The sequence below is a fragment of the Sorex araneus genome, chromosome 3 (genome assembly GCF_027595985.1).
Source record: "Sorex araneus isolate mSorAra2 chromosome 3, mSorAra2.pri, whole genome shotgun sequence".
NCBI classification, from domain to species: Eukaryota; Metazoa; Chordata; class Mammalia; order Eulipotyphla; family Soricidae; genus Sorex; species Sorex araneus.
In genome coordinates, this window is record NC_073304.1 from 152,134,384 (window position 1) to 152,147,980 (window position 13,597).

Consider the following 13,597-nt stretch of genomic DNA (forward strand, 5'->3'; position numbering starts at 1 on the left):
TAACTGACACGTGGCAAAAACCCAGCACTTCACCTTTCTTCTCAAATTCTCGCCTTCCCCAGATCCACTCAGTGCCACCAATTTTTCTGGCTGTTCATGTTACAAAAATATTAGAACAGTCGCTGAGCCGTCTTCTCCATCCCCACAGCCGTGGCCATCTCCCTGGTCTCACAGTGCCGTGGCCCGTTTCTGGGGAAAGGACGTCCCGTTCTCGGCCCGGGCCGCGGTCACCTGGGGGTTCGCTGCTTGTCTCCTGCGGCCTTCGGAGCTGTCCGGCAAGCCGTGAGGGTCCGGAACCCCGTCAGAATGCGGAGTGGGCTCCAGCCTCCGTCAACTGTCACCGCGCGCGGGGACCCCGCGCCCCGCAGACGAACGGCCCCCGCCGCCTCCCCGCGCGTAGGGCGCAGCCCTGCTTCCTGCCGCCGGCCTGCCCCGTCTTGTCCTGCTCCCGAGCCGAGACCGCGAGGGGACTCATGCGACCAGGACAGGCGCCAGGCCCAGGTCACCGCAGCTCCTGCTGTCTCAGCTGTTCGTCCTCGCCAGGCCCTGTCCACAGCCCCGCCCGCGCCACGGCGCTGCCACCCGGCCTGACATCCAGAAAACAGGAGACCCGGCGCTGCGAAAGGCGCAGGGCTAGTTCTTCCCCGTCTTAAGTTAAATGCTCCGCTACGCCGAGAGCCGACTCTGGCCTGGCATCCGCGGACCCGAAGCAGCGGCCGGAGCAGAGGCCGTGAGCGAGCCCGGCGCGCCCCGCCCGCCCCACCCCGCGCCGCCGCGGGCCCCGGCGCGCCCCGCTTCCGCCCGACGGCGGAGACAGCCGCCCGGCCGGCGAGCCCTGATGGACACTCGGGACAGCGGGTCACGGGCCTGTCCCCGGCGGCTCCTACTGGACTGATCTCGCCTTGTGGGGCTGCGGGGACCGAGAGGCGGGGAGGGAGCTGGAGGAAAGGCAGAAGCTTCCTTTGAAAATCGGCTTTGTTTGAGCGCACGCCGCGTCAGTGCGAGCCGCAGGGGCGGCCGGGGCTGCCCGCCCGACCCCGCCACGGCCCGGGCCGCGCCTCCCGGAGCAGCAGCCCCTGCAGGTAAAGACTTCTCACGCCGCGCGCTCCCCGCTTCTCTTACTTCTGCGCTGGAGTGAGGCGCGGAGAAGGGCGCCTCCTCCGTCCCAGCCCCTCCTTTCGGAGACTGGGGGCTCCCCCGGCACGCCGAGCGATTCCCCGGGCGATTCTCAGCCACTGATCGCGTGGACGTGGCAGGAAGGGGTACGAGGGCGGAAGAGTGCTGTCTCCCCGGAGACGCGCCCTGGTTTTACACCTCCCTCCGTGAGGACCCCTTCGGCTGCAGAGAGGCAGTTATGCACGGGAAGGGCCGCCCCGAGATCCTGGTGTGAGTGAGAACTCGCCTCTCCTGCTCCATCTCCCGGGAAGTATCTCGAGTGCAAGCCCCCCATTAAACGTACCCAGGGTCCGGAGCGATATCACAGCTGGGAAGGCGTTTGCCTTTCAGGTGGTCGACCTGGGTTCGATCCCGGCATCCCACATGGTTCCCCGAGCACCGCCAGAGTAACCCCTGAGCATCGCCGAGTGTGACCCCAAAAAGCCACAAAAAAAGGACCCAGGGCATCCTCCACTATATGTCCTCTCTTCCCTTTGGGAAGAAAAGGAAGGCCCGCTGTAAAATTTTGCTACTCTGATTCTAACTAACAATATATATTAAGAAAAAAAAAGTGCGAGCATAAATTATATGTAAGTCTGGGGCGGGAGCCACAGTACAGCGGGCAGGTCACTTGCCTTCCACCCAGCCCACCCGGGTTCTGTTCCCGGCCTGCCGTATGGTCACAAGATGTGCACAAGGAGTGATTCCTGAGAGCCCAGTCAGAAGTTCATCCTGAGCACTGCTGTGCGTGGCCCAAAACAAATAAATGAATAAAATTTTTTAAAGTATGTGAATTAGGATGATGATCCATTTGGGAGACTAGACCTATTTTTGTCACGTTCATGTTCTTCAGCTTCATCTCCCAGACCTTTCCCCAGCTCTTCATGCCGAACAGTTTGCAAGAGAGGAACATGGTCTTAGCTTAGGAGGCACTTGGAGAAAAGACTTGTGTTCAGACATACTGAGCTTTGCCCCAGAGTAAAGGGTGAACAGGGGGTCCACTGCTCTGGCGAGTGCAAGAAGAGGTCAAAGAAAAGCTGCCTGAGGGCTGGGTTTTGGCTTTTTCTCACTGACTAACCCAGTGTTGACGAAATATCTCTCTGGGGCTCCATGCTAGGGCTCAGAGAAAACAGGTTAAACGGGTCCAAGTGTTCTCATCTAAAATGACCCAGAAGGAAATAGAGCAAACACTAGAGGGGAAGGTGAGTGTAAGAGGGAGTTCCCCCCCCCCATGGGAATCAATAATCAGCATTTTCTCGCTGTGTTTAAATAGTGGGCAAGAGAATGTTGCTGGTTCAGTCAGATTTGGGAGCAGATGAGGTGAAAAGCTAGAATCTCAATTTCAGCTCTCAACAGGGACTTGGGGGTTGGGAGGAGGGGTTTTATAGCCCTAATTTGAGTTACCTATGGAACCAGTCTTTTTTTTTAATTGAATCACTGTGAATTACAAAGTTGTTTGATTAAATTTCAGAAGTACAATGTTCTAGCACCTATGCCATCACCAGTGTCCCCTTCCTGCCACCAGTGTCTGCTGTTTCCCCCCTGCCCCCACCTGCCTCTATGGCAGTCCTATTTTTTCTATTTTCCTCCCCTCTACGGCACTGTGGTTTCCCCTGCTCTTACAGATAGAATATCACACATGTCACTTTCCCTCCTTTCATCACCTAAACCTGGTCCAGAGTGGCCACTTCCTCTATTATTGTCATAGTGACCCCTTCCCTGACCTGTCCATCCCCACCCAGTGTCAAACTTCTCACCAAGGACCAGTTCTCCTGCCTTTGGACATTAATTAGCCCTCTATTATGTTTCTTTATATCCCGAAAATGAGTAGGATCATTTAGAGAACCAACCTTTTGTTTCTGCTTCTGTTTTTGAGCCACACCTGGAGATGCCCAGGGGTTACTCAGGGTTCACTTAGGAACTACACCTGGCTTGTGCTCCAGGGGCCATATGGGGTGCCTGGGACCAAACCCCGGTCGTCCACATGCAAGGCAAACTCCCTTCCCTTTGTATTATCACTCTGGCAACCAAGAGACCCAGCCTTGATCCAAGTCCCTACAGTTCACATTCCCCACCTCAGTCCACAGGAAGTCCCTACCAAGACCTTTCTGCCGTGGCTCAGGATGGTTTAGAGTTCAGCCGACTGAGTCTTTGAGGAGAAAGACTTCCCTTCCTGCAGGATTTGGTCTCCAGGGGCTGTCACGGGCTGCCTTCCCACTCTTACCCCAAGCATTGAGTGATATGCATTTTCTCACTCTCCACCAGCCACCAGCCACCTGCGAGTGCCCAGAGCGGGCAGAAGGCTTCCCCATTCCCATCTATGATGGGGGTTCCGGAGGCCTGTTACCAGCCTGGGAGCCAAACCTCCCCGAATTTAAGGCCATTTGCGTCAATTTTTTGGTTTGTTTTTGTTTGTCTTGAGACCACACCCAGAGGTGCTCAGGGCTTTCTTCAGATCACTCCTGGTGGGTTCAGTGGACCATGTGGGATCCCTGGGATTGAACCTGGGTCGGCCATATGCAAGACAAATGCCCCCCCGCCACTCAGGGCCCCCTTTAGCACCATTTTAATGCCTCTTTCTCCATCTCTTTCCCCCTCTGCCTTTCTCCTCTCCTCCCCCTTTCTGTCTTCTCTCCACTTCCTATTTTTTGTTTCAGAAACACTGACTACAGTACTGTACCTGCGGGTTCCATCTGTCCTCAGCAAGTCAGATGAAAGAAGGCTCAGCCTGGGGCACTCTGTTCACCCAACCAGGGAGACACAAGGACTGAATGCCCGTGGCTCGGTCCCCCCATGCCCGTCTGTCCCAAGTCCCTCTTCTGTCTGTTTTCTAGTTCAATGATTTCCCTCTTATTCGATTGCTTCCCCTTTGGCTGTGCCAGCCAGTAGAGTAGGTAAGTCCTGGGGTCAGGAAGGTCCTTTGGAGCCCCTCAGGCCATGGAGCACCAGCAGGCTGAGCATCCGGCCCCTGGGAAGGCCAAGCCTTCAGAGGGATTGAAAGCTGCCAGCCACGAGCTCCCTCAGGACAAGGATAGTGCCAAGGCTGATGGGGCGCCAGCAAGGGCAGGTGGACAGGGGCCAGCAGACCAGGCCTTGCTGCCAGCCCCCAGCCCAGAGAACATCGAGTCCTCTCTGCCTGATGCTAGCTTCAGCCCAGAGGGACTTGCCCAGGGGGTGAAGCTGGAGGTAGAGACGGTGGGGGCAAATTCCAGGCCTCGGGAGCTGCCTCAGCCACCCAGGGTGCGGCGGCCTGAGCTGGATTCCTACTGTGTGAAGTGGATCCCGTGGAAGGGAGAGTGGACGCCCATCATCACCCAGAATGCTAATGGTCCCTGCCCCCTCCTTGCCATCATGAATATCCTCTTTCTCCAGTGGAAGGTAAGAGGGTCCAGGTGGGGGCTGAGAACATTGGGGAGCACCAGTCCCTGCGGCTGTCCTGATTCTCACAGACCAGCAAACTTTCCAAGGCATTCTCCCTGTCCCCTCAGCTTGCATGGGTGAGGAGAGACATTCCTAAAAACAGAACGATGGGGCAGTAGAGCTCTAGTCTGGTATGTGCCCAGAATTCACTCCCTGGCACCATGAAAAAAAAATAGGGCATCCCATATGGTCCCTTGGGCTCTTCTAGGAGTGATTCCTGAGCACAGAACCAGGGTGACCTTGAGCATCGTCCCCCAAAAACAAAACAAAAAAACAATGCAAAACAGGGCTGGAGTGATAGCACAGTGGGTAGGGCGTTTGCCTTGCATGCAGCCGACCTGGGTTCGATTCCCAGCATCCCACATGGTCCCCTGAGCACCGCCAGGGGTAATTCCAGAGTGCAGAGCCAGGAGTAATCCCTGAGCACCGCTGGGTGTGACCCAAAAAAGAAAAAAAAAAAAGAATGTAAAACAGAGGCTGAAACTATAGCACAGTGGGTAGGGTGTTTGCCTTGCACACGGCCAACCTGTGTTCAATTCCGAGCATCCCATATCATATGGTGCCCCGAGCACCACCAGGAGTAATTCCTGAGTACAGAGCCAGGAGTAACCCCTGTGCATCACCAGGTGTGATCCAAAAGCACTGTAGCACTGTTGTCCCGTTGTTCATCGATTTGCTCGAGGAGGCACCAGTACTGTCTCCATTGTGAGACTTGTTGTTACTGCTTTTGGCGTATCATATACACAATAGGTAGCTTGCCAGGCTCTGCTGTGTGGGCAGGATACTCTCAGTAGCTTGCTGGGCTCTCCGAGAAGTAATCCAAAAGCTTTTAAAAAAAAAAAAGCAAAACAAAGCTGGGTTCATGCACCGAGTGTGGAACTCCTAGGTTCCATCCCCAGCAGCTCATGGTTCCTGACAATGATGGGTGCTGCTACCAGAGCAATGTGCTAGGGGTAGCTCCTGAGCACTGATAGAATTTGGTTGTGTCTCAAAATCCACAACCACCCACCCAAAAAGCAATGGCCTGTCCTCTGTCTCCAGCCACTGGCCAGTGAGAGCCTTTTTGCTTTGGGGCCACACCTGACAGTGCTCAGGGCTTACTCTGGGCTCTTTACTCAGGGATCACTCCTGGTGGAGCTTGGAGGACCAGAGATCAGGGTGCCGGGGATCCAACCTAGGTCTGCCTCTTGGACGGCAGGTGCCCTCCCCTCTGTTCTCTCGCTCTGGCCTGTCGTGAGAGAGCTTCACAGCATTTCACGTTAGCAGCTCTGCTCTGCTTCTGCGGGTCTTTCTCTCCCTGCTACTCCTTTTTGCACAGCACTCTGCCCATTGTCCTTGGGCTTCCGGTGCTCCAAGAGGGAGGACTGCATAGCTGTGCTCTCACATGGCTAAACCTTTGCTCACTGTCTCTGCCTGCAGGTGAAGCTGCCCCCGCAGAAGGAAGTGATCACATCTGAGGAGCTCCTGGCTCACCTGGGTGAGGACCAGGGCCTGGAGGGGAAACAGGAAGGTATAGGAGCTCTCTCCTTAGCTGGAAAGCCAGGAGGGATGGGAAGCCATCTTTGGATCTCAGTGGTCGGAGGTGAAGTATCGGGGAATGAGGAATGAGTCAGGGCTTTGGGGCTGGAGCGATAGTCCAGCAGGTAGGGCATTTGCCTTGCACACGGCCAACCCAGATTTGATTCCCAGAATCTCGTATGGTCCCCGAGCACCGCCAGGAGTAATTCCTGAATGCAGAACCAGGAATAACACCTGAGCATCGCTGGGTGTGACCCCCCCAAAAAAAAAATCAGGGCTTTGAGGGCCTGGAGTGGTAGGGCACTGGTTTCACATGCAGCCTTCCTGAGTTCAGTTCCCAGGACCCCAACCCTCTCAGGAGTGATCCCTGAGCATCACGTGATATGACCCAAAACAAACATACAGAGCCAAGGCATTAGGGGTCCTGATTATAGCCCTGCTCTGCCTGAGGCTTTCCCAAGCCATGGAGAAATAAAGGGTTTGGCTCAGTTCCCAGCGCCCTTTGTAGCTCTGAAAGCAATGCCGCTACTCCCCGTTATCCAGGGGAAGCAGCGCGGCCTGGGGAGCGTGAGAGGGGTAAGCATATACAAACTGTGTTTCCCAGGAGACTGCCTCCTGTCTGTCAAGTCCCAGGAGAAGTTGGAGGGACTTCTTAACTTTCAGCAGGTAAGGCCAAGGGCTGCAGACACGGTGCGCAGGGTTGTCAGTGGGAGACCCAGAGTCTTGTTACATCTTTCTGCTGCCTCTTAAAAAGGACTTCTGTCCGGAGACATGGGGAGGTGTGGGGCCACCTCCAGTGGTGCTTGGGGTCAGTGCTCAAGGAACCAGGTGGGGCAGAGGATCGTAGCAGACTCAGCTCTGTGTGTGAAGCAAACGCCCTAACCGCATCCTCTCTCCAGTCCTAAAGGGTGTCTAAAATCTAAACTACAAGTTCGCTCTTCCTCTTTATCTAGTTAGTTATTTTTGGTGGGGGCCTATACCTGACAGTGCTGGGGGGTTACTGTGTATTCGGGGGTTGCTCCCAGTGGTGCTGGAGGTGGAATACAGGTTAGCCACACGCGAGGCAGCTTACACGACGTTTTCGGTGATTTCTTCCCTCACAAGGATGGGAAGGATGTATCTCTGTCCTAGGAAGTGTGTCAATTTGTGTAAGACACAAGGATTGGGCAAGGCCTAAAATAAGCTGCTATGTGTGTCTCAAGGAGAGGCAAGCTATCGTACATAGAAACCAACACCCTCTCCTGCCTAGTGCTTGAAACACACTCAGGATTTTTTTTTGAGGGGGCTAGTGGTGAGGGGGAAAGTAACCCCCTCAGTAGTACTGGTGAGTGGTGCTGGGGATCAAAACTGCGGCTCCTTTCTACAAAGCTGAGCTTTAATTCTCTGAGCTAGCTTCCAGTCCCACACCCGCTTCATCTCTCCTCGTGGCTTTTAAGAGAACCAGCAGTAAGATTTTTTTCTTTTCTTTTTTTTTTTTTTGGCTTTTTGGGTCACACCCGGCCATGTACAGGGGTCTTTCCTGGCTCTGCACTCAGGAATCACCCCTGGCAGTACTCAGGAGACCATATGGGATGCTGGGAATCGAACCCGGGTCGGCAGCGTGCAAGGCAAACGCTCTACCCGCTGTGCTATCGCTCCAGCCCTGAGAACCAGCAGTAAGATTTTTGAAATATGTTTTATTTTTGGTTTTGGGTCACGCCTGGTAGTACTCAGGGATAAGTCCTGGTGGGCCAAGGGAACCTTATGGGGTGCCCAAGATTAAACCTGGGTCAGTCACTCGCAAGGTAAGTCCTGGCCTGCTGTGCTGCTGCTCCAGCGTCCATATTTCTGGAGTTAGATGGCGCAAGGGACGGAGCAGAAGGCTACAGCAGCCAATTCTCTCCTTCCCACTCCTGACTACTGAGGTGCAGTTGGTAGACAACACTGTGAGCTTCACTGGCCGGAAAGAATCCGCTGGGTAAGCACGTGCTGTGCACACAGAAGCCCATTCGCTCTCTGGCACCCAAGGACCCACCCCAAGCACAGCCAAATAGAATGTGTATTGATTTGATATTGGCATCCTTTTCTTTTTTAGTTTTTTTTTTCCCCAATGGTGCTCAAGGCTTTCTCCTGCTCAACACTCAAGGATCACTCCTAGAAGCAGTACACTTGCCGTACACACGGCGGACCTGGGTTCAAACCCCAGCACTCCATAGGATCCCCTGAGCATTGCCACGAGTGACCCCTGTGTGCAGAGCCAGGAGCAAGTCCTGTGTGACCAGAAAACAAAAGAAGGGAATTGCTCCTGGTGAGCTCACGGTACCTATGGGGCACCAGGGATTGAACCTGGGGGATAAAGTCAGGTCGGCCACAGGCAAGGCAAGCGCCTTCCACACTGGAGTATCGCTCTGGCCCCCGCCTTTTCCTTTTGTGTTTTTTTTTTTTTTTTTTTTTGCTTTTTGGGTCACACCCAGCGATGCTCAGGGGTTACTTCTGGCTTTGCACTCAGGAATTACTCCTGGCAGTGCTTGGGGGACCATATGGGATGCCGGGGATTGAACCTGTGTTGGCCGCGTGCAAGGCAAACGCCCTACCTGCTGTGCTATTGCTCCGGCCCCACCTTTTGTTTTTTTAAAACTGTTTTCCTTGTGCCAGGGACTACTCCCCCGGTCTCAGGCAGGCGAGCCTGCAAGCTGCCCATGCCACATCCCAACCCATAGCCGTCTTCTTCTTTCCACCCCAGAACATGGATGATGCTGTGACGGTGTTGCCTAAACTGGCCACGGGGCTGGATGTCAACGTGCGGTTCACAGGCGTGTCTGATTTTGAATACACGCCTGAGTGCAGCATCTTCGACCTGCTGGGCGTCCCCCTGTACCATGGCTGGCTGGTGGACCCACAGGTGAAGAGCAAGCCCAGAGACAGCAGAGGGAAGGAAGGAGCAAAACAGTATGTGTGGGGGGAGATTAAGGTCCAGGCAAGCAGAATTCTTCCAATCACCTTGGGGGGTGGGGGGATAGTCTTCCACAAACAGACCCCAGAACCTCTGGAAGGATCTGACGAGTGTTGGGAGTTTGATTCATTCCCTTCCTAAAAGGCCCCCACCCCCGCCCATGCAGAGTCCTGAGGCCATGAGCATGGTGGGGAAACTGAGTTACAATCAGCTGGTGGAGAAGATCATCAGCTGCAAGCACTCTAGCGACAGCAACGTGGTGATGGAAGGTGACGACTCCCTGCCCTGCTCTCCGGGGCCCGTGCGAAGGGACAGTGGCTGCTGGCCACCGGCTGTGCTCCCCTTGCCCACTGTAGTAAAAGGTCATGGAAAGGACATTTGTGAGACTTTTGAGTCTCTGGAGGCTCCTATTCCCCCAGGCTTAGCTCTCAGGCCTGGCATGAAGGTCAGTGAGTGACCCTGAAGGCTTCAGAGCGGTGCTGACCCTCTAGAACTTTTTGTATGTTTGCTTGGTGTTTGGGCCACACCTGCTGGTGCTCAGGAGTCACTCCTGTGGGGCTCAGGGGACATTTGGAGTGCCAGAGGCCAAACGGGGTGGGGCGTGTGCAAAGCAAGAGCCCTCCTTTCTGGACTATTGGTCTGTCCTGGTTTGGTTTGGTTTGGGGGACCTTCCACATGATCAGGGCCACTGGGGTGATTCTCAGCCCCTAGGGCGGCAGTTTAGTGCTGGGTTCAGGATGTGGCCTGGAGCAGCAGGCAGCACCTGGGGCCGTCTGGTGGCAGGGGCTGAGCCCAGGCAGGCTCTGGACAGGGGGCTGACTTTCCTGCTACAGATTTTGAGCAAGCAAGACCCCTCCCTTCCCTGCTCCACATTGTGTTCCCCCACAAGGCCTGATTGCGGAGCAGTTCCTGGAGGCCACCGCAGCCCAACTGACCTACCACGGCCTATGTGAGCTGACCGCGGCCGCCAGGGAGGGCGAGCTCAGCGTCTTCTTCCGGAACAACCACTTCAGCACCATGACCAAGCACAAGGTGAACAGCTAGCAGTACTGGGACTTTGCTTCCGGGTCAGCATTCAGACCCGGGGGAGCAAATGAAGCAGTAGGACCGGGCCCCTGTCCTGTGCATCCCCTTCCCAACCACTGACCCAGCAGCCTCCGCTGCATACGGAGGGACAAGAGTGGGCCTGATGCTGCGGGAAGGACCCAGGCTCCTTGGCCAGCGGCGCTGGGGGGAATAAGCCACTGAGGCATTGCCTAAGAGCAGAAAGTCCTCACACAGGAAGGGGCGGTCTCGCTGTTGAACAACGTGGTGACCTTCTGAGTCAGAAACTGCTGGGTGGGGCTGGAGCGATAGGACGGCAGATAGGGTGCTGGCCTTGCACTCATCACCTACTTGGGTTTGACCTCTGACACCTCATATGGGTTCCTGAGCACTGCTAGGAGTGGAGCATTGAGCACTGAGCACTGCTGTGTGTGGTCCAGAATCCAAAGAAAGAAAAAAATAAGGAATCGCAAATGCTCGAGCATTCTAGCTGCTGAGCCTACGTCTTGAGACCCAGCCACACAGACCCCACAACAGCCACACAACAGCCACACAACAGCCACACAGACCCCATAACAGTCACACACAGCCCCCACAGCAGCCACACTGCCAGCTGAGCACACGCCCGCTTCCTCCCTCTGCCCACGGCCACCTGTAGGAGAGACCTATGCCTCCCCACCGCACTCCTGCACGGCTCCAGATCTGACCCTGACTCTGTTCCCCACTCAGAGTCACCTGTACCTGCTGGTCACTGATCAGGGCTTCCTGCAGGAGGAGCAAGTAGTGTGGGAGAGTTTGCACAACGTGGATGGGGACAGCTGCTTCTGTGATGCTGAGTTCCACCTCAGCCACTCCCTCTGCCAGGAGCCTGGAGTCCCCAGAGTGTGCAACTCTCCTGAAAAGCAGAGGCAGCTGGACCAGGTAAAGGAGGCAGATGTGTGGGGCAGATGTGTGGGGGAGGTGTGTGGGCAGGTATGTGGGCAGGGGTGTGGGGGAGGGGTGGGCAGGGGTGTGGGGGAGGAGCGTGGGGGAGGGGTGTGGGGAGAGGTGTGGACAGGGACGTGGGCAGGAGTGTGGGGGAGGGGCACACGCAGGTGTGTGGGGGAGGGGTGTGGGCAGGTGTGGGGGGAGGGGTGTAGGGAGGGTTCTGGGGAGGAGTGTGGGGGAGGGGTGTGGGAGGGTTTGGGCAGGTGTGTAGGAGAGGGGTGTGGGAGGATGTGGGCAGGTGTGTGTGGGAGGGGCATGGGGGAGGGGTGGGGGGAAGGGGTGGGGGGAAGGGTTTGGAGAGGGGTGTGGGCAGCTGTGTGTGGGAGGGGCATGGAGGAGGGGTGTGGGAGAGGTGTGGAGGAGGGATGTGGGAGGGTAGGGGGCAGATGTGTTGGGGAGGTGTGTGGGCAGGGGTACTGGCTGGTATGAGTGGGCAGGTGTTTGTGAGGGCAGGTGTGTGGCGGTAGGTATGAGTAGGCAGGTGCGTGGAGCTGTGTGTGGGCAGGTGTGCGGGGCAGGTGCATGGGGCAAGTGCCCTGGGGAGAAGCATGGGGGCAGGTCACGGAAAAGGTCCAAGAGGGGTATAAGCGGGGCAGGTGTGAGTGCGCAGGTGCGTGGGGCTTCAGTGGGTGCAGAGAGCACTTTGGGTTTTGGGTTTGGGCTGCTCCCAACAGTACTCAGGGGTTACTCCTGGCTCTGTGCTCCTGGAGGGGCTCAGGGACCCTATGTGTGCCAGGGATCAAACCCACTGTACAGTCACCCTGGCCAAAGACTGTGGTCCGAGGCAAATGAGTATTTTGTGCCACAGGGACCCTATGGTGATGCCCCCAAACCCCTTCCTCTGTCCCTGAGGCTTGTGTCCAAGGCTGCCACGATGGTGCTCAGTGACGGTTCTCTGCCCTGGACACCGGGGACAGGCTCAGCCTGAGCGGCTCCTCCTGGCCCGCCCCTCTTTGGCCTGTCTGTGCTGTGTGTGACCTCAGATTGGGTTGGCGGGTTTGTAGGAGAAACTGGCTTGGAAGGTTCGGGAATCCCAGCCGGCCCCTCCCAGCACCAACTCTCTCTAGATCTGGGGTCAGTTTTGGGGTCAGGGCCCCACAACCTCATGGCCCATCCCGCCCCAGGACTACCTGACGACCCTGTCCTTGCAGCCCCATCTGCAGGGACTTAGCGACCTGGAACTGGCGCAGCAGCTGCAGCAGCAGGAGTACCAGCAGCAGCCCACGCCCCCCATGCCACAGGTGGGCAGTGCCACCCCCTCTGTGTCAGGGACCAGGGCATAGTGCTGACACCTGCAGTGCCACTTAAAGGGTCACTGCGGCGTGTCCTGTCTGTTCCTCTGTCCTGGAGCCTGCCTGCTCTCCTCTTCCTCCTCCTTTCTCTCTCTCTCTTCCTTTCTTTCTTTCTTTCTTTCTTTCTTTCTTTCTTTCTTTCTTTCTTTCTTTCTTTCTTTCTTTCTTTCTTTCTTTCTTTTTCTTTCTTTCTTTCTTTCTTTCTTTCTTTCTTTCTTTCTTTCTTTCTTTCTTTCTTTCTTTCTCCCTTCCTTCCTTTCTCCCTTCCTTTCTTCTTTTCTTTCTTTCTTTCTTTCTTTCTTTCTTTCTTTCTTTCTTTCTTTCTTTCTTTCTTTCTTTCTTTCTTTCTTTCTTTCTTTCTCTCTCTCTTCTCTTTCTTTTTGGTTTTGGGGCCACAGCTGGAGGTACTCAGGGTACTCCTGGTTCTGCACTCAGGAGTCACTTCCTGGCGGTGCTGGGATTGAATCCCAGTCAGCCACATGCCGAATAACCGCCTTACCCTCTTACTGTCTCTCTGACCCCTTCCTCCCTTCCTCCTACCCTCCCTCCCTCCTTTCTTTTTCCTTTGGGCCACACCCAGTTGTGCTCAGAGATCACTCCTACCAGGGTTTAGGACCATATGGGGTGCCGGGGATCAAACCTGGGTCATCCGCGTGCAAGGCAAACGCCCTACCCACTGTGCTATCTCTGTGTCCCAGCCCTTCCTTTTCATCTCCCCCCATATACCGGAAGCAGTTGGGCCTGGGTCTTGAATCCTGTCCCTGGTCGTCCCTGTGGGTGACCAATGATTCTGTGGCCTGCAGGGCCGTGGAGCCGCAGTTGGACGCGCAGCCACTAGGGAGCGTCGGCAGAGGCCGAAGCAGGAGCTGGACTGTGCGCTCTTATAGCCCTCCCTGGGCCAGACCCCTGCCTGTTGGAGTCAGAGCAGCAAGAGCCAAGGTCAGGCTCGTGGATGTCGTTGCATTCTCACGCTGTTGCCTTTCCTCCCAGCCACCCAGAGTGACCCGGGGGGTGGGGTGAGGCCCCTTGCCCTAAATCTCCACACTGGTCTCAGGGCTCTGGGGGGAGTCTCGCCATTTCCTGCCAGCTGGCCTCTCTCTGTAGATTTCAAGGTTGGATTTGGGTTTCTAGCTCCCTCATTTGTAAAGTCTGCCCTGGGTTTGGAAATAAAAACTTTCCCCCCCCCCGCCCCACCCTCCACCTGGAAATAAAAACTTTTTTCCTGAGCTCTGTATATTTGCCTTTCCCT

At 55.9% G+C, this 13,597-nt stretch overlaps 1 protein-coding gene across 1 annotated transcript; it reads left to right on the forward strand.

Annotated features, from left to right (window-relative positions):
* The first annotated feature begins 769 nt into the window (after window positions 1-769).
* Window positions 770-13,574, forward strand: MINDY1 (MINDY lysine 48 deubiquitinase 1). The gene is made up of 10 exons (XM_055130391.1): window positions 770-1,082; window positions 3,813-4,533; window positions 5,995-6,052; window positions 6,698-6,759; window positions 8,816-8,974; window positions 9,192-9,294; window positions 9,915-10,057; window positions 10,799-10,990; window positions 12,208-12,297; window positions 13,152-13,574. The coding sequence occupies exons 2-10, from the start codon at window positions 4,093-4,095 to the stop codon at window positions 13,233-13,235; spliced, it is 1,332 nt and encodes a 443-aa protein (XP_054986366.1). The 5' UTR covers window positions 770-1,082; window positions 3,813-4,092; the 3' UTR covers window positions 13,236-13,574.
* Window positions 13,575-13,597: the final 23 nt, after the last annotated feature.

Excerpts from the sequence above, each read along its gene's own strand:
- MINDY1 (XM_055130391.1), top strand. The coding sequence starts at position 4,093 with ATGGAGCACCAGCAGGCTGAGCATCCGGCCCCTGGGAAGGCCAAGCCT. Across the intron at positions 6,760-8,815 it reads GACTTCTTAACTTTCAGCAG|AACATGGATGATGCTGTGAC; the intron begins GTAAGGCCAAGG and ends TTTCCACCCCAG. Across the intron at positions 8,975-9,191 it reads GCTGGCTGGTGGACCCACAG|AGTCCTGAGGCCATGAGCAT; the intron begins GTGAAGAGCAAG and ends CCGCCCATGCAG.